At 46.3% G+C, this 16,757-nt stretch overlaps 1 protein-coding gene across 4 annotated transcripts in view; it reads left to right on the top strand.

Annotated features, from left to right (window-relative positions):
• The window catches only part of EDARADD (EDAR associated via death domain), a 92,897-nt gene that overhangs the window by 38,136 nt on the left and 38,004 nt on the right, over nt 1–16,757 (top strand). For all 4 annotated transcript variants that reach the window (XM_047826383.1, XM_047826381.1, XM_047826384.1 and 1 more), the window contains 2 exons: nt 952–991; nt 14,332–14,390. In XM_047826383.1, coding sequence (XP_047682339.1) covers nt 952–991; nt 14,332–14,390 — 99 coding nt within the window. The remainder of the gene's footprint in view (nt 1–951; nt 992–14,331; nt 14,391–16,757) is intronic.

Here is a 16,757-nt window from a genome sequence, read left to right as displayed (position 1 = left end):
GTTCTGAAGCTCCACTGTTCATCTCCAAAGTAACTGCAAGGAAAGGGATTTAAAACAAAATTCTTGGTTCCACATTTGTGTCTTCTTCTCTTCTGTCAGAGGAGGACATGTGTGAGACCTACAGGCAAGTTGGAAGGTGTAACTTTCGTTTTAAGGCTGGAGGGCATGGACCCAAAGGCCCAGATGGAGGGTGGGAGCTGAATAGGGGATAGGGGACAGGATAGGGAGACTGGGCACATTCTCGCTCCTCTCATGTAAGTCATCAGAGAATGACTCCATTCTTTAATCGGAAGTCAAAGTGTTCAGAACATTAGATACCCGCATGGAGGTACCAACAAAGACATACACGATTGTAAGAGCCTTTGCTATTTTGAATTCCCTCCAATGGAATTGCCCTCATCCAGGGCATTGAGGAACTGTGTATGGTCATGCATAATGAGTAGATCTTTGTAGATCTTTGTGCAGGTCAGTAGGGATGGTTGGCTTTTGAATCCCATCCCAGTCAACCCAGGACAGAGCTCTCCAATAGTGAATACCGCCTGGCACGCAGGCTTGTTGACCCAAATGAATATCACAGAAATGATGACAAGATATCAGTCTATCCCCATAATTCATGAAAACGTTCCTCAATTTTAAACTACAGGAAATAGGGGAAATAGCACTGCAGAAAAGAGAGGAAGTGTGGTTTAGTGGTCAGAGCTGAGGAAATTGAGAAGGCTTATTCTGTCTCATGTTCCAACATTAACTTCTTGTCAACGTAGATTTCATTTTTTATGAACTAAGCACAAAAACAAGCAATGGGTCAGGCCTGTTGATAAAGCCATGGCTAGAAACTTGCGAGGTTTTAAACTAAAATTATGACTTCCCCAAAACAAAGCTTTCTTTTCACTTTGATCTTACAATTGACTATGGTGTTTAAGAATAACTCTCTTCTTTTGTTGGTTTCCACAGTCAGACAAATACCCCATTCAAGATACAGGACTCCCTAAAGGTATGTACGGTTAATATAACTACTTGAACTTGTGATTATTTTAATATCTTGAACAAAGCACCAGTCAAAGCAATTTCTCATGTGTAAAACAGAAACATACTGATAATTTAGCTGACGACTTGTGGATGATCCCAGGCATGAATTTTCTTATTTAAATCTGTAAGATACTTCATTAGAAATTATCCATTAAATTCCTGTGGTGTTTTTCACATGCCTGAAATGAAGATAGCCAGGACTCTGGGATGCAAGTGACAGAAGTCTAACTCAAGTTAATTTTTTTTTTTTTTAATTTTTTTTTTCAACGTTTATTTATTTTTGGGACAGAGGGAGACAGAGCATGAACAGGGGAGGGGCAGAGAGAGAGGGAGACACAGAATCGGAAACAGGCTCCAGGCTCTGAGCCATCAGCCCAGAGCCCGACGCAGGGCTCGAACTCACGGACCGCGAGATCGTGACCTGGCTGAAGTCGGACGCTTAACCAACTGCGCCACCCAGGCGCCCCAAACTCAAGTTAATTTTAAAAAAGGGAGGAGGGACATATTGGCTTGGGGTCTTTGGATGCTCCTGGGTCCAAGCATTTAAATGATGCTCTCGGGCTCGGTCTCTCTGTCTTTCCGTCCCTCTCATGGCTCTGTCTTGGCTCCAGTTTTGGGCAGGCTTTCCCTTCATGATGGGAAAGGTGGTCACCAATGCCTCCAGCTTTACGCAGTGCCCCCTCAAGATGGCAGAGCAAGGTTGGGGGGGGGTCCCCTAGCACCTACATAATTCTGGGGATGACTGTCATATGGGTGGTTTGGGTCATGTGGCCATCTGTGAATCGTCTGTTGCCATCAGGAGGATGGAAGAGGGCATTGGTCAGGTATGAGCCTTGAGGTTGGGTGGGGGAGAGTGTAGAGTAAGTTCTACCCAAACCACAGGAAGGAGGGTTCTCTTACTAGACAGAGGGGCAAAGGATGCTTGTCAGGCCCTAAAGCAGAAAACAGACAAACAGAAATCCCCCAGAAACCTATCTTTTGTAATCCACGGGCTAACGTTTTCGGCACAGTACAGACCAGAAAAATGGCTAGGCTCAGCCATTCCCGATTTCTCTTGTGGGGCCGTCCACAAAGCTGTATCTGCTCTGGAGGCCAAGATGCTGGTTGCCCTACTGGAGCATTTACCTCGTGCTCTGCTGACAACCCAGAGTGGGGGAGGTGGGGGACAACCAGATCTGACCAGTGTCAGAGATGGCAGGGGCCCCCAGCTTCCTGGAGAGGTAGGGCTTCCCGGCACCCGCCAACATGGCTTTTCCTGGCAGTCTTTGTGACGTGGTGGTCATAGGGTCACCCAACTGGAGAGTTGGGAGGGAGTTCCCTGCCTAGGCCCACCTGAGGTGAAGTCTAGGGCTCTACCAAAGCTCCCCTCCCCTCCATCCCTTATTCGCCAGACTCTTCTCCTTGCATCCAGAAATTACACTGTTAGAGTTTAATTCCTTTTGCCTCCCGTGCATGTCCTGGGGGTGGCAGTGATGTAGGGAAAAGAGACCGAAAGCCAAGATTGAGTCCACATCCTGGCTGTGGTAGCGGTGGCATCTGGCAAGCTCCCTTCCTCCTTTCCCCTGTTGAATGACTTCTAAGTGTCCTGAATCCTCCAGTGTGTGATTTAACTCTTTAGTTCAGCAAGATGGTGCAAGGTGCAAGCCAGGCAGCCAGGGACAGATGGGAGGCAGCCTTCGATGGTGCTCCTCAGACTTCAGCGTGCACTGAAGAACCATCTGGGAGTGTGGGGGAGGCTCATTTATAATGCAGATTCTGGGCCCAGCTGTTCTGAAATCACAACATGGTAGGTCTGGGGTCAGGCCCAGGCACCTGTGTGTATTTGCACACCTGAGTGGTTGGGATGCAGACCTCACTTTAAGAGCCTGCCTGGGACACCTGGTGGCTCAGTTGGTTGAGCATCTGACTCTTGATTTCAGCTCAGGTCATGATCCCAGGGTTGTGGGATCGAGCCCTGCATGAGGCTCCACACTGCTTGGGATTCTCTCTCCCCCCTTCTCCCCCTCTCTCCCCCTCTCTCCCCCCCTCTCCCCCTCTCTCCCCCTCTCTCCCCCTCTCTCCCCCTCTCTCCCCCCTCCCCCCCTCCCCCCCTCTCCCTCTCTCCCCCCTCCCCCCCTCCCCCCCTCTCCCTCTCTCCCCCTCTCTCCCCCTCCCTCCCCCTCTCTCCCCCTCCCTCCCCCTGTCTCCCCCTGTCTCCCCCTCTCTCCCCCTCTCTCCCCCTCCCTCCCCCTGTCTCCCCCTCTCTCCCCCTCTCTCCCCCCCTCTCCCCCTCTCTCCCCCTCTCTCCCCCTCTCTCCCCCTCTCTCCCCCCTCCCCCCCTCCCCCCCTCTCCCTCTCTCCCCCTCTCTCCCCCTCCCTCCCCCTCTCTCCCCCTCCCTCCCCCTGTCTCCCCCTGTCTCCCCCTCTCTCCCCCTCTCTCCCCCTGTCTCCCCCTCCCTCCCCCTGTCTCCCCCTCTCTCCCCCTCTCTTCCCCCCCTTTCTCTTTCCCCTGCGCTTGCTCTCTCTCTTAAAAAAAAAAAAAAGAGCCTAAGACGTTTCAAGGATTTGGTGTATCCACCAGGGAGGCACATAGACAAGAGAACTGAACTATAGCCAGACCATGGCCTGCTGGGCTCTGAGTGCCCTCAGCAGATGGCTCCACATCTCAGGGTCTCAGTTTCCTGTCTGTAGTATTGGGAGGACAATGTTTTCATCCCCTCCCATGGTGCTTATGAGAATTCAGTGAAATAGGGGGCGCCTGGGTTGACTTTGGCACAAGTCACAATCAAGGGGCTTGGGTTCGAGCCCCTTGTTGGGCTGTGTGCTGACAGCTGGGAGTCTGGAGCCTGCTTTGGATTCTGTGTCTCCCTCTCTCTCTGCCTCTCCCACTCACGCTCTGTCTCTCTCTCTCTCTCGCAAAGATAAATAAACATTTTTTAAAAAAGAAAAAAGAATGCAGTGAAATGAGTCCAGAACAGTGCCTGGCATAGGTGAGCATCAGATGGTGGGGGGAAATCTGCTAGAAAGAAGTAGGAAAAATCAGGGTTGAGGATGCTTTCCCAGCACTGTGGCAAAAGTGGCACTGTTTGAGACAGCCACTGAGCTGCAGTGACTCTGGGATTGCAGTGTCATGGTTAGATCTGTCTAAAGATCTTTTTTAACACCCTTGAACATGACTTCCTGTTTTGGAAAAAAAGACTGGTTGCTTACCAACCTGATACTACAGTAACTACTATTGGGTTTCTCCTAGAATTTGAGTTTTACAAAATCTTAATTAAAATGGTAATGAGTTTATAAGTAGCATGACTGTGAAAACCACCGTTGTAAGAAATGTGACTAGATTTTTCTTGTATTCTTATTCACAGAGAACAGTATTATCTATTACTATTTTTATTATTATTATTATTATTATTTTAATTTGAGAGAGAGAGAGAGAGAGAGAGACCATGCAAGTGCGAGTGGGGGAAAGGGGCAGAGGGAGAGAGAGAACCTTAAGCAGGCTCTTAGCACGGAGCCCAGCAGAGGGCTCAATCCCACCACCTGGGATCATGACCTGAGCCAAAATCAAGAGTTAGACAAGTTGGACGCTCAACCACCTGAGCCACCCAAGCGCCTGGAGAATAGTATTATTAAGCACATAATTTCTCATCTCCAAAGAAACACATCATCTTATACTGAATGTCCAGAAGTTTAAAAACTTATTCCAGGGGTGCCTGGGTGGCTCAGTCACTTAAGCATCCGACTTCAGCTCAGGTCATGATCTCCCAGTTTGTGAGTTCAAGCCCTGCGTCGGGCTCTGTGCTGTGCTGACAGCTCAGAGCCTGGAGCCTGCTTCGGATTCTGTGTCTCCTCTCTCTGCCCCTCCCATGCTGATGCTCTGTCTCTCAATAATAAATAAATGTTAAATAAATAAAAACTTATTCCAACATTTGTATTCAATAATATCTATGATTTAATAACTGATGGTATTTTAAAATATTTTTTTAATGTTTATTTTTGAGAGAGAGAGAGAGAGAGAGAGAGAGAGAGAAAGAGAGAGAGCGTGAGCGGGGGGAGGAGCAGAGAGAGAGGGAGACACAGGATCCAAAGCAGGCCCCAGGCTCTGAGCTGTCAGCACAGAGCCTGACACGGGGCTAGGACTTGTGAACCATGAGATCATGACCTGAGCCGAAGTCAGACACTTAACCAACTGAGCTACCCAGGTGCCCCTGCCAGTATTTTTTTAAACATACCAATGGGGCCAATATAATCATTAAACATGTATGGTACTTTTCTCACTATAAATGTTTTTAGGGAAAGAAAACCCATATGAACCAATGTAGAGTCTAATTTATAGATTTCTTTTTAATTAATTTTTAAATATAATTTATTGTCAAATTGGCTTCCATACAACACCCAGTGCCCATCCCAACAAGTGCCCTCCTCAATGCCCATCACCCATATTCCCCCTGCCCCATACCCTCATCAACCCTCAGTTTGTCGTCTGTATTTAAGAGTCTCTTGTGGTTTGCCTCCCTCCCTCTCTGTGTGTAACTATTATTTCCCCCCGCTCCTTCCCCTATGGTCTTCTGTTAAGTTTCTCAAGTTCCACATATGAGTGAAAAAACATATCTGTCTTTCTCTGACTGACTTATTTCACTCAACATGGCACTCTCCAGTTCCATCCACGTTGCTGCAAATGGCAGGATTTCATTCTTTCTCATTGCCAAGTAGTATTCCATTGTATATGTAAAGCACATCTTCTTTATCCATTCATCAGCTGATGGACATTTAGGCTCTTTCCATAATTTGGCTATTGTTGAAAGCACTGCCAAAAATAGAACTACCCTATGACCCAGCAATAGCACTGCTAGGAATCTACCCAAGGGATACAGGAGTGCTAATTTATAGATTTCAAAGTAAATGTAATCTAATGAAGTCCAGAGTTGGACTCACAATGTTTAAGTAAATTTGAGGGCGTCCTATTTATTTAACAGAGGATTTATCTGTAGTTAGCTTGAATTATTTCCATATGGTTAAAAAGTCTTCAAAATTTATTTTCTTAGGCAGACTCAGCATGTTTCACAAACATGTGAAACATGTTTATTGTACGTCTAGTGTATTCCTACTGTATTCATGGTAACACTATTCCTTTACACAGTCCAAACCAGAGTGGTTCTGAATAATGTGGTTTTACCATAAATCAATTGTGGAAATCTAGTGCGATTTCAGTGATCAGCATGTTTTTGAGATGAAACATATTGTTTAACTTGTGTTCTTATCAGGAACAAATGTGCAACTTCCTCCTCCCCTGATTTTAGAGATTTCAAGGGGTTCATTCTGTCAGGGTTCATGTGTCAGGCCTCTTTTATGAGAGCTTTTCTGGGAGAGCCTGCAGGCCCTAAACTCAGGACTAAGAGTGAGACTTATTTTATTAAAATATTTTTTCATTTCAGTATAGTCGACACATTAGTTTCCGGTACACATCATAGTGCAAAAGAGTAGGGGGGGGGTTCCTCAAAAAATTAAACATGGAGATATCGTATGATCCAATAATTCCACTATTGGGTATTTCCCCAGAGAAAATGAAAACATGAATTTGAAAATATCTATGCACTCTTATGTTTATTACAACATTGTTTATAATAGTCAAGATATGGGAGCAACCCACGTGTCCACTGACAGATGAATAGATAAGAAAGATGGTGTGTGTGTGTGTGTGTGTGTGTGTGTGTGTGTGTGTGTGAAGTAGAATATTACACAGCTATTAAAAAGGATGAGAGTCTACAGTTTGTGACATAAGTGGGGTTTATTTTATATCACAGAGTTCCTGATATCTTGTAGAAACTGCTGACTTACGTGTTCTGAAGGGAATGTGACTCTTCACATCTTGAGAGAAAATGTGTTTGGAAAAAGAATTCTGATTTTTGAACCACTATTCCCAGTGAGGAGAAATTGCACATAAATACATCATAAATCAGTCAAGCTTTTATCATCTTTTTTCTCTAGTATTACTGCTCTTCTCTCTTACTCAAAATATTTCATGGTGAATTTTAAGCTAAAGAGAAGTAAAGCAAACTCATTCTATTGTTACTGAATTTGAGGAATTTGAACTCAAGCGTAGATGATATTTGGGGACCTTTTAGAACAATTTGTTAACTAAATGTAGAAGCAGTGGTTTCACTTGAAAACGTTAGGAAAAAATAAACAAATATGAGAGAATTCACTAAAATCAGAAGTAAAAATGTTTGCCCTAACAGCACCTGGGTGGCCCAGTCGGTTAAGTTGTCCAACTCTTGGTTTCGGCTCAGGTCATGATCTGGGGTTTGTGAGCTCGAGCCCAGGGTCTGGTTCTACACTGACAGTGCAGAGCCTGCTTGGGATTCTCTCTCTCTCTCTCTCTCCCTCTCTCTCTGCCCCTCCCTGCCCTCTCTCCCGATGTGCTCTCTCTCAAATAAGCATTAAAAAAAAAAAATGTTTGCCTTAAAACTAGCAGGCCAATACGCTGTATTTTATATGATTTCTCTCCTCATTAGATTGAAGCATTTTGCTGATAAGCTTCCTTGTTCTAACAGGAAACTAAACACCCCTCCTGCCTGCATGAGTTTCTGTGTGCTGGTCCTGCTTAATCCATAAATTCATTCCCTCCCACTCAACCTGGACTGGGACTCTGTTGGGAACCTCCTGTTACAACACGTACCCAAATCAACCCCTCTCCCCCAGCGTATGATTTGAATGCAAAGGTGACCACCCTGCAAATTTTATTTTTCTGTTGTGGAGGGCAGAGAGGAGAGAGATAATGACCACGGGAATGTCTGGGGTGTACCACTTCACAAAAGTAACTACTTAAGTTCAAGGTGTCATCCTGCTGGGGGAGCAACCATGTTTTTGCACAAACGCTGAGTTGGCAGTTATGACACTAGCCATTCTGAGGATCCGTGTGACTGAAATCACGTTTCCGTGACTTTCGGCCAGAGTGTGCATGAGAATTCTGTGGGGCGCCTGTGGAATGTCAGACCCTTGGGGCCCCTGAGATTCCAGTTAAGGAAGTCTGGTGTGGAGCCCGGGAATCTGCATTGTTAACAAGCCCCAGAGGTACTTCATTCAGATGCCAGAATGCTGGGGACTATACTGAGGAACTCAAGCCAAGGCAAGATCTCTACTGCTCTCCTTTTGAAAGATACCATCTAGAATCTTAGTAAAAAACCATGCTTTTAGTTTAAATTTCTCAGAGAGGGGCCCCTGGGTAGCTCAGTCAGTTGAGCGTCCAGCTTCAGCTCAGGTCACGATCTCATGGTTCCTTGAGTTTGCGCCCGGTGTGGGGATCCCTACTGTCTTTGCAGAGCTGGGAGCCTGCTTCAGATCCCGTCTCCCTCTTTCTCTCTGCCCCTCCCCCATTCATGCTGTCTCTCTCAAAAATGAAGAAACATTTATTTTTAAAAATCTATAAGTAAATAAATAAATTTCTCAGATAATTCTGTTAATGGGAAAGATTGTCCTTTAGCGGGAATTGTACAGGAGCAGTGAACGTAGTAGCACCTTGTTTGAACAAATCCAGCAGCCCGGCGCTCAACAGGTGAATGAATGTTAATGTGGAAAAGAGATGACTCAATCAATCCCTCATTCAGTCTTAGCTGTTGGACCCTGATAACTGATTCTTTATTTAAAGCTTTACACCTCTCAAAATCGACATAAACCTTTCCTTCATAACGTTCTGTATTTCTGTCAACTTTCAAGTTTAGCGTGCAGGAAGGAATTCCGCACAGATTAAAATCCGATGGACCCGAATCAGTTTGTCACACACCTGTGCCATCATCACCACCATCAGGGAGCTGTGCAGCCAACACCTGTGTCAGACCACCCTAAGCATGGAGGTTCCTTTCCAAAGTGAATTCTTTGAAAGGTGTTAACACGTTTCACACGCATGTCAGGTGCCTTTGACGTGCACTGGCCGTGGCCACTTAGACAAGAGAGCTGCCGTCCGTAGCTTTGGCTTTTAGGAGGGTGACCTATCAAGACAAGTAAAATCCCACTCTGCTAATCTGAAAGGCTTGGTAAAATGTCAGACAGATGAATGAGCACAGAGGAATTTGTTGTGATGTGAAGCAGAGGGAAATGTGTCCGGAGTGCCTCCTACTCACCCCCTGGGGAAGGGGGGGCATCCTGCCCTAGGGTTATGGGGATGGCCACGCCTGCCTGACACCGGACAGATGAGACTGACGTGAGTCACTTGTACTTACAGCCTGCGGGAGGGGGACACCGCAAGCCACGCAGGGTCACATCCCACGGGGCTGCCCTTGGGAACAGAGTGAGCCACCGGGGGCTGTAGGTGGTAAGGGTGGTAGTAGCGAGAGGAGGTAGCGTCCCTGGTTCCCCAGGGAGGATGTGATCGGCTCATCTGAGTAATTCAGTGGGCTGGCGGGGAACTGAAACTCAGTACTCGGGGGTAAGTAGGAACCGTGCCTGGTGCTCGGCTCAGGGGCCGATCACGGGGCAGCGTGCGGAAAGCTTTGCACCTCGGCCATTCGAGGCCCTCCTGATTTTTACCAGATGTCAAGGCAGTGCTAGTATTGAGTCTTCGTCTTAGATCTTATACCACAATTGACTCCATGATAACCTTGACTTCAATTTAAATCTTAGTGATGATTGGGACTTAGAGGGAAGGGAAGGGCCTCCCTAAAAAGCACACCAGACACTGGACCAGGAGAGGGTGGGCCATGTGGTATGGCACTGGTATAGTGAGGGCATGAATTTAGATAACCAATGCCGGGGCGCCTGGGTGGCACAGTCGGTTAAGCGTCCGACTTCGGCTCAGGTCACGATCTCGCAATTCGTGGGTTCAAGCTCCGCATCAGGCTCTGTGCTGACAGCTCGGAGCCTGGAGCTGCTTCGGATTCTGTGTCTCCCTCCCTCTCTGTCCCTTCCCCACTTGGTCTCTGTCTCTCTCTCAAAAATAAATGAATATTTTAAAAAAAAAATTTTTTTTAGATAACCAATGCCTGTGGCAATAGTGACCCAAGGCAAGAGCTCTATTTGTTCTATAAAATAGGAATTCTGTGAGGAGCTCATCCTCCCTTTCGATTTAACCTGTTGCTTAGAGAGTAGATAGAAATTCGGTTGAGTGGCTTCTTTTAGAGCCGGGCATTATGTTCTGAGAAGTGAAATGAATGTCTTGGTCACTAGCAGTAACGTCTGGAACTCCAAAGGGGATAGAGAATATTCTAGTGAGGCCTTACATTGTGGCCTTACTATGTGCAGAGATATCCGTTACCTTGATTTACATTCTCTTCATATGTGAGGCAAGAGATTCCCAGAGTTCTGTCCCAGAGTGGGCAAGTCTTGGGCAGTGGTCCAAGAGTTTGTATTTAAAAAAAAAAAGTGCCGATGGGGCCACTTGTTGGCCAGGGCATCCAGCACTAAGATGACCACCTGAAGTTTGGCAGTCTTTTATCAGGGACGTGTTGACTGAGGGCTAGAAAGCATAACTATCCATGAACTCCATCATGTATGATGGTGGTGATATCACCTGTAAAATCTACAAATTCCCACTGTTGTTCGCTCAGTTGATCTGAAGGGGCTCCCCAGGTAACCAGGAATGTCAGAAGGGTGACTTCTTCCAGCACCATGGTATCTGGCAAGTGCCTGAGGATAGTGGAGACCATGCCCTCCTATGGGTGGAACATGCCAGAAGGCCCACGTTTGTCTCCACTCAGTAGCAGTAAAGTCTCAGTAGCCATGTCGAGCTTGTACGGAGCTGCTTCTGTGACTCAAGGCATAATAGGCAGCAGGGTATGAAGGCTCACAGTTGCAGGGTCAGTGAGAGCCTCTGTTTCCAGAAGAGCCCAGTGTGCAGCCAGCAGTCGCTGCCCTAGTGGTGTATGGAGAGAAGGGTCTAGCAGGGCAGTTTCGTGCATCAGAAGCACATAGACAGCATATGGCGGTCATGGGTGGTCCAGAGACTTCAGGAAGAATACGAGGAGGTTGTTTAAACCCTTATGGTGAAGGGGTCTCAGAGAATGCGTGTTGTAGGCTTTTGTTAGAGGGAGCCAGATTTACAGTGAAGCACTTTACAAGTAAGTGTGTCAGTGAGAACAAATAAACTATGGAAATGAGGAATACATTGCCTCCAGAACTCCCCCCAAACTAGAAGATGTTGGACTTGTATTAACTTGTAGTAAGTACTGAGAGGGTCCATAACTCTTTGTTTTTTATTTTTTATTTTTTATTTTATTTCAGAGAGAGAGAGAACGAGCAGGGGATGGGCGGGGTGGTGAGAGGGAAAGAATGAGAGTGTCCCAAGCAGGCTCCACACTCAGCACAGAGCCTGACGAAGGGCTAGATCCTATGACCCTGGGACCATGACCTGAGCCAAAAACAAGAGTCAGAGTTTCAACCAGCTGAGCCACCCAGGTGTCCCTTAATGGTTTTTTTTTTGTTTTTTTTAATTTTCGTAACACTTAAAGTTTTTTTTTAGCATTTATTTATTTTTGAGAGACAGAACATGAATGAGGGAGGAGCAGAGAGAGAGGGAGACACAGAGTCTGCAGCAACTCCAGGCTCTGAGCTGTCTGCACAGAGCCGGACATAGGACTCGAGCTCATGAACCGTGAGATCATGACATGAGCTGAAGTCAGACGCTCAACAGACTGAGCCACCCAGGCGCCCCTATTTTTTTAACTCTTTATTGACCATGTCAGAGATGGAGCAGCCCTTAACTTACCAACAGATTCTCAGGGATTTAACCAAGGTGGTAGGGCCGCACGCTGTGTGGGGGTCAGTGTCCTGTTCCCTTTCTGTGAGCTCTTTTATGGATGTTGTATGGCTTGGATGAATGTCAAATGGGTATCTTTGGAGGAGGATGTCATCCATGTTGGCATACCCACGATCCTGGAGGAGGTTGGGTGCAGTTAAGATCTTGCCTGCAAAGACCGTGTGCTAGGGCAACGCTGTTAGGTCCCCCATACGGAGCCCGGTCACCATGTACGACTGCCTTTGGCGATGAAGGCACATGGCACCTGAGAGGTTGCTCAAATAGACACTGAGCAGAACATATTAGCCCAATTGGTAATAGCCAGATATTTATTAGTGGCTGATGGGATGGAGTCAGTAATTTAAAAAATACTGGGCATTGGGTCTGGCGCCTTAATGGATGGGGCCACCACATTAAGGCCGCAGTAATGTCCTGTGAGACACTGTTCATTGCCTTTCGGGTTTAAGAACAGGCCAAATTCAGCTGTTAATTGGAGAGGCAGCAGTTAATCCACCCTTCACTCAAATCAGGTCTTACATAGTAAGTTTTGATCTTCGAAGGTCCTGTTTAATTTACATCGGGCCATATTAGGTGCCTGCACTGAGAGGTCTGTAGGGTCCCATTTCGTTCAAATCAACTTCTAACTGTAAAGATTTAATTTAATAGTAATTTGTTGAGTCAGAGCCACCATGCCCACATGGGATAATCTAAGGCAATGGGTGCTGTGACCATGGGAAAATGAGGCCAAACAATAGTTCTTTTGGTTAGGATGACTCATGCCTATTTGTCTTCTGTTTCACGTTCCAGAACTCTCTAGGGTTACGTGGGGACCTCGTGTTTACATTTAGTGACAATTACAGGTGTAGCTGTAATTGGAGCCCCGGGACTGATTAAGTCCCTGAGGGTTTGCCGGTTGGTGCATTTCAGCAGGTATTAAAGCTGATTCAGAACCGACGTTGTCAGGCACAGGGGTATCCAGCACTCGTTTACTGGTTGGCTATGTAAATTATTTCAGTAAATGTTGGATTTCCCGTTGGGTCAAACTGTGGACCTCTGCTTGCAGTCCTTTTTTTCCTTTCATCTCCTCCCCAGTGTCCAGTTTCTTTTCATTTTCTGTCCAGTTTCTTTCTTTCATTTCCCGTCCCCTTTTCTTTTTGCGTCACTGGATAAACTCTGGGTGCAGGTAGGTGGGGGAATCCTCCACCCCGCTCGTATTTCTGCATTTCCGCCTCTACAGAGCCTCAAATCAGTACCATGGGGTCGGGGCCTTCCCTGGGCAGCGGTTGCTTTCATATGTTTCAGGACCCCGGGCTTGCGTCAGGGTCGAACTAACCCCGTGCCATGCCCCAGGGGTACCACGGGTTTCCCCGATAACTCCGAGGATCAGGATGTTCCTTGCAGCCAGGCAGAGGTGGCCGAGCAGCCCAGCAGACAATGGGCTGGAACTGAGCTCTGCTATGGCCCTGCCTTTTCTTTGTTTTTTGGGGCTTTCTCCCAGATTCCCTGGGAGTATTTCTACTTCTACCTGTATAAAGGGTCAGCACTCACTTTCTGTCTCCGATCGTTCATGGTGCAGACTTTCTGGGTGTTGACGGGGAGAGGCTTGAGAGGCTGACGGCCCACCTCGTAGGGAGCCATCTCTTCCTCCAGGGAATGCCAGTCAATCTGCTTGGGGTTGGGTCCACCTCCAGGAAGGTCGTATTGCTTATGGGTCTGGTATGGACCAGCGGGCCCATGACTGCAGGATCGGTCCTTTGGCTCCTGTAAGTGGCTGCGTGGGGCCCAGGTGCACTGGCTTATGGATGGGATGCTCAGAGCTGACCCACCAGACATCAGCCGAACCCAACAGCACATCACACTGGGGCATAGTCAATAACAGTTTTCACCTTGGGAACGGGGACATTTTAGGTGGGAGGAGAGGACAAACACCGAACAAAGACGACACACAGTGCTGCGTCGGCCAGAGTGCAAGTCGGCCAGCCCCAGGCAGCCTCAGCTGTGGCGGGGAAGTTAGTTACATCTGACAAAGTGTCTTCCATAGCGGTTGGGCCATGCAATTCACGAGGCCAGCTTCTTTGATCCCCTCCTGTTCACCCCAGCAGTGCGGGAGGGATCCTGCCCAGGGGTTACATGCCTGACACTGGACAGATGAGGTTGACATGAGTCACTTGTGCTCACAGCCTGGGGGAGGGGGACACCTCAAGCCACGCAGGGTCACATCCCACGAGGCTGCCCACGGGAACAGAGGGCACCAGCCACCAGCAGCTGTAGGTGGTAAGGGTAGTAGTAGCAAGAGGAGGTAGCATCCCTGGTTCCCCAGGGATGGCTCGTCTGAGTAATTCAGTGGGCTGGCGGGGAACTGAAACTCAGCACTCGCGTAAGTAGGAACCGTGCCTGGTGCCCTCACCTGGTGCCCTCGCAGGCAGCGGCGGGTAGCCTGGGGCCTTATGCCTAGAAGCAGAGAGGGCAGGAGAACCGAGGTCCTCCCGATTTTACCAGATGTCAAAGCAGCACATAGCACTGAGTCCCAATCGCAGGCCTCACAACGGCAGAGCGTGCCCTTTCTTTATCAAGCTTTGTCTCTTTTCCCCCCCCAGCTGAGGAATGTGATCCAATTACTTTGAACGGCCCAACAAATTCTGATGCACCACATGAGGTAAGAATCATTTTGGTTCTATTTTCACCCTTAGGTACCTGCTAATCCAACTGGAAGGTCTTAGAGATTCTCTTCCAGAGCTTTGAAAATAAGGAAGAGGATTTCTAGGTAATAAGTCTGGAAATGATCTTGAAGCATCCCAGTTGTATGGGATATTGACAAAACGTCTGTTGCTTTCAGTGACTATGGTACCTTTAATCCGTCCTTTGAAATGAATATGTATCTATATGCTAAACACAGACCATCAATGTTTATTAAGCCGCAACAAAACTGGATAGTCCTATGCCATTTTTGTAATGCTTTTATAAAACTTTTCTCAGATATGAGAAGTCAAACTTCGCATCATTTTTATTGTCTTTTTCCAAAAAGCAAATCCATGTGTTGTTTTCTGATTGTAAAAGAATGTTCTTTTAAACTCCAGATAGGACAAAAATGTACCCCCAAAATTGAGAATTGCCTGTCATTCCATTATTCACCTTTTGAGGTACCTCCTTCCAGAAGCTTCCTTGGGTCACCGTGTGTTTCAGTCACTTCTGGTACTGTCCAGTCCATTTCTTTCCACTCGCTCGGAGCTTTTTAGCCAAATTGCATAATGCTTCACATCTGCTGAACTATATAGAGTGTCAAATGTCTCAAAAAGCCTGTCTTGCCTCACGATGGACTGGTTCGGTCCTGCCCGTTCCATAACACCAAGTTAATTTTTAGCAAGACAAATTGGAGGTTTTGTTTAGGCTTGCTTGTCAAACATCAGTCTGTCATAAGTTATTAATAGTGATACTCCTGGAGAGTCAATAAAGCAAAGTTACACAGTAGTTGATAAAACAGTCAATTTTAATTGTATACATCTCTCTTGAAAGTTGTCAGTGACGCTGCTTTTAACTCTGGTTTGGGGCTTTTCAGTCACCCACTGTGAATATCATATACTTATTTATTTTTTTGTACTTTTTAAATGTTTATTTTTGAAGGAGAGAAAGAGACAGAGTGAGTGGGGGAGGGGCAGAGAGAGAGGGAGACAGAATCGAAGCAGGCTCCAGGCTCTGAGCTATCAGCACAGAGACCTATGCCAGACTCAAACTCATGAACTGTGAGATCACAACCTGAGCTGAAGTCGGACACTTAACCGACTGAGCCACCCAGGCGCCCCTCACATTCTTATTAATTAATCCTCAGCAGTTTCCTTGGAATTACAATCTAAGGATTGATTTTGGCACTGACTGCCTTTAAACAACTTTAGTAAACCCAAACTATGAAATTTTCTTTTCTTGCACTCCTTAATTTGTTTGGCAAAGTTTTGCTCCTCACACGTTTTGTAACATGATACAGACTCCCATGAAGATACAAGAATGTTGTTTGTTTAGCTTGATTTTAGGGATTTTCCAAAACCAGTTAAGATTGGGTACCGAATATACCTTAGGACGCTGTTCAATAATTTTTTTTTTTTAATTTTAGTGTCATAGATCTGGCTGTTTGAAGTAAAGACAATACTAAAAGATGAAAAAATAAAAATTAAAAAAATTTTTAAAAAGATGAAAAATAGATTTATCAACAAATAAAACGGGAAGAAACCTATTTGAGATTTTTTTTTTCAGTTCCGTTTTAAAAGAGAATGTCTTCTATTCCTGTGAAAAGTAGGACACTACCTTGCTGCTTCAGTTAGTTATTTCTTTGCGTAATCTATAGGATTTGTTCTAACTGCTAGATATCCAGAAGGATTCTTTGAAACCAACTTGGCAGACAGAACAAAGGAAACTCACTAGGGGAGAAACATTTAAAAAAAAAACAAACAAAAACCCCCACAGTCCATTTTCTAGAGCTCAGACTTTAAATTTTTTTTAATGTTTATTCATTTTTTGAGAGAGACAGAGAGAGACAGAGCATGAGCGGGGGAGGGGCAGAGAGAGAAGGAGACACAGAATCCGAAGCAGGCTCCAGGCTCTGAGCTGTCAGCACAGAGCCCGACGTGGGGCTCGAACTCACAGACTGCAAGATCATGACCTGAGCCGTAGTGGGACGCTCAACCGACTGAGCCACCCAGGCACCCCTCTAGAGCTCAGACGTTAAAGGCAAGCTGAAAATGTGCTCTTTAGAATATTTAACACTTGATATGTTCATGATTTTTATCATTTTAAGACTAAAACTCACTCTAGCAAGAGTGCCTCCTTTGAATGATGCAGAGGGAAAACGCTGTAGTGTCCTGGTACGCAAGATCAAACTCTGACATCTCAGACAAAATTTCGTAATAAAGAATCCTTTATTTTAGGAACTTAAAATCAATACCCTATCTACTAGATCCTGTCCTACTACTTCAGTTTATCAAAAGTTGCATTTGCTGAGCACACACTTGGAGCCCAGATCTGGACTGGGTGT

The sequence above is a fragment of the Prionailurus viverrinus genome, chromosome D2 (genome assembly GCF_022837055.1).
Source record: "Prionailurus viverrinus isolate Anna chromosome D2, UM_Priviv_1.0, whole genome shotgun sequence".
Lineage (NCBI taxonomy): Eukaryota > Metazoa > Chordata > Mammalia > Carnivora > Felidae > Prionailurus > Prionailurus viverrinus.
The sequence above is the reverse complement of the archived record's forward strand: the minus strand, read 5'-3'. Positions and strand labels throughout refer to the sequence as shown.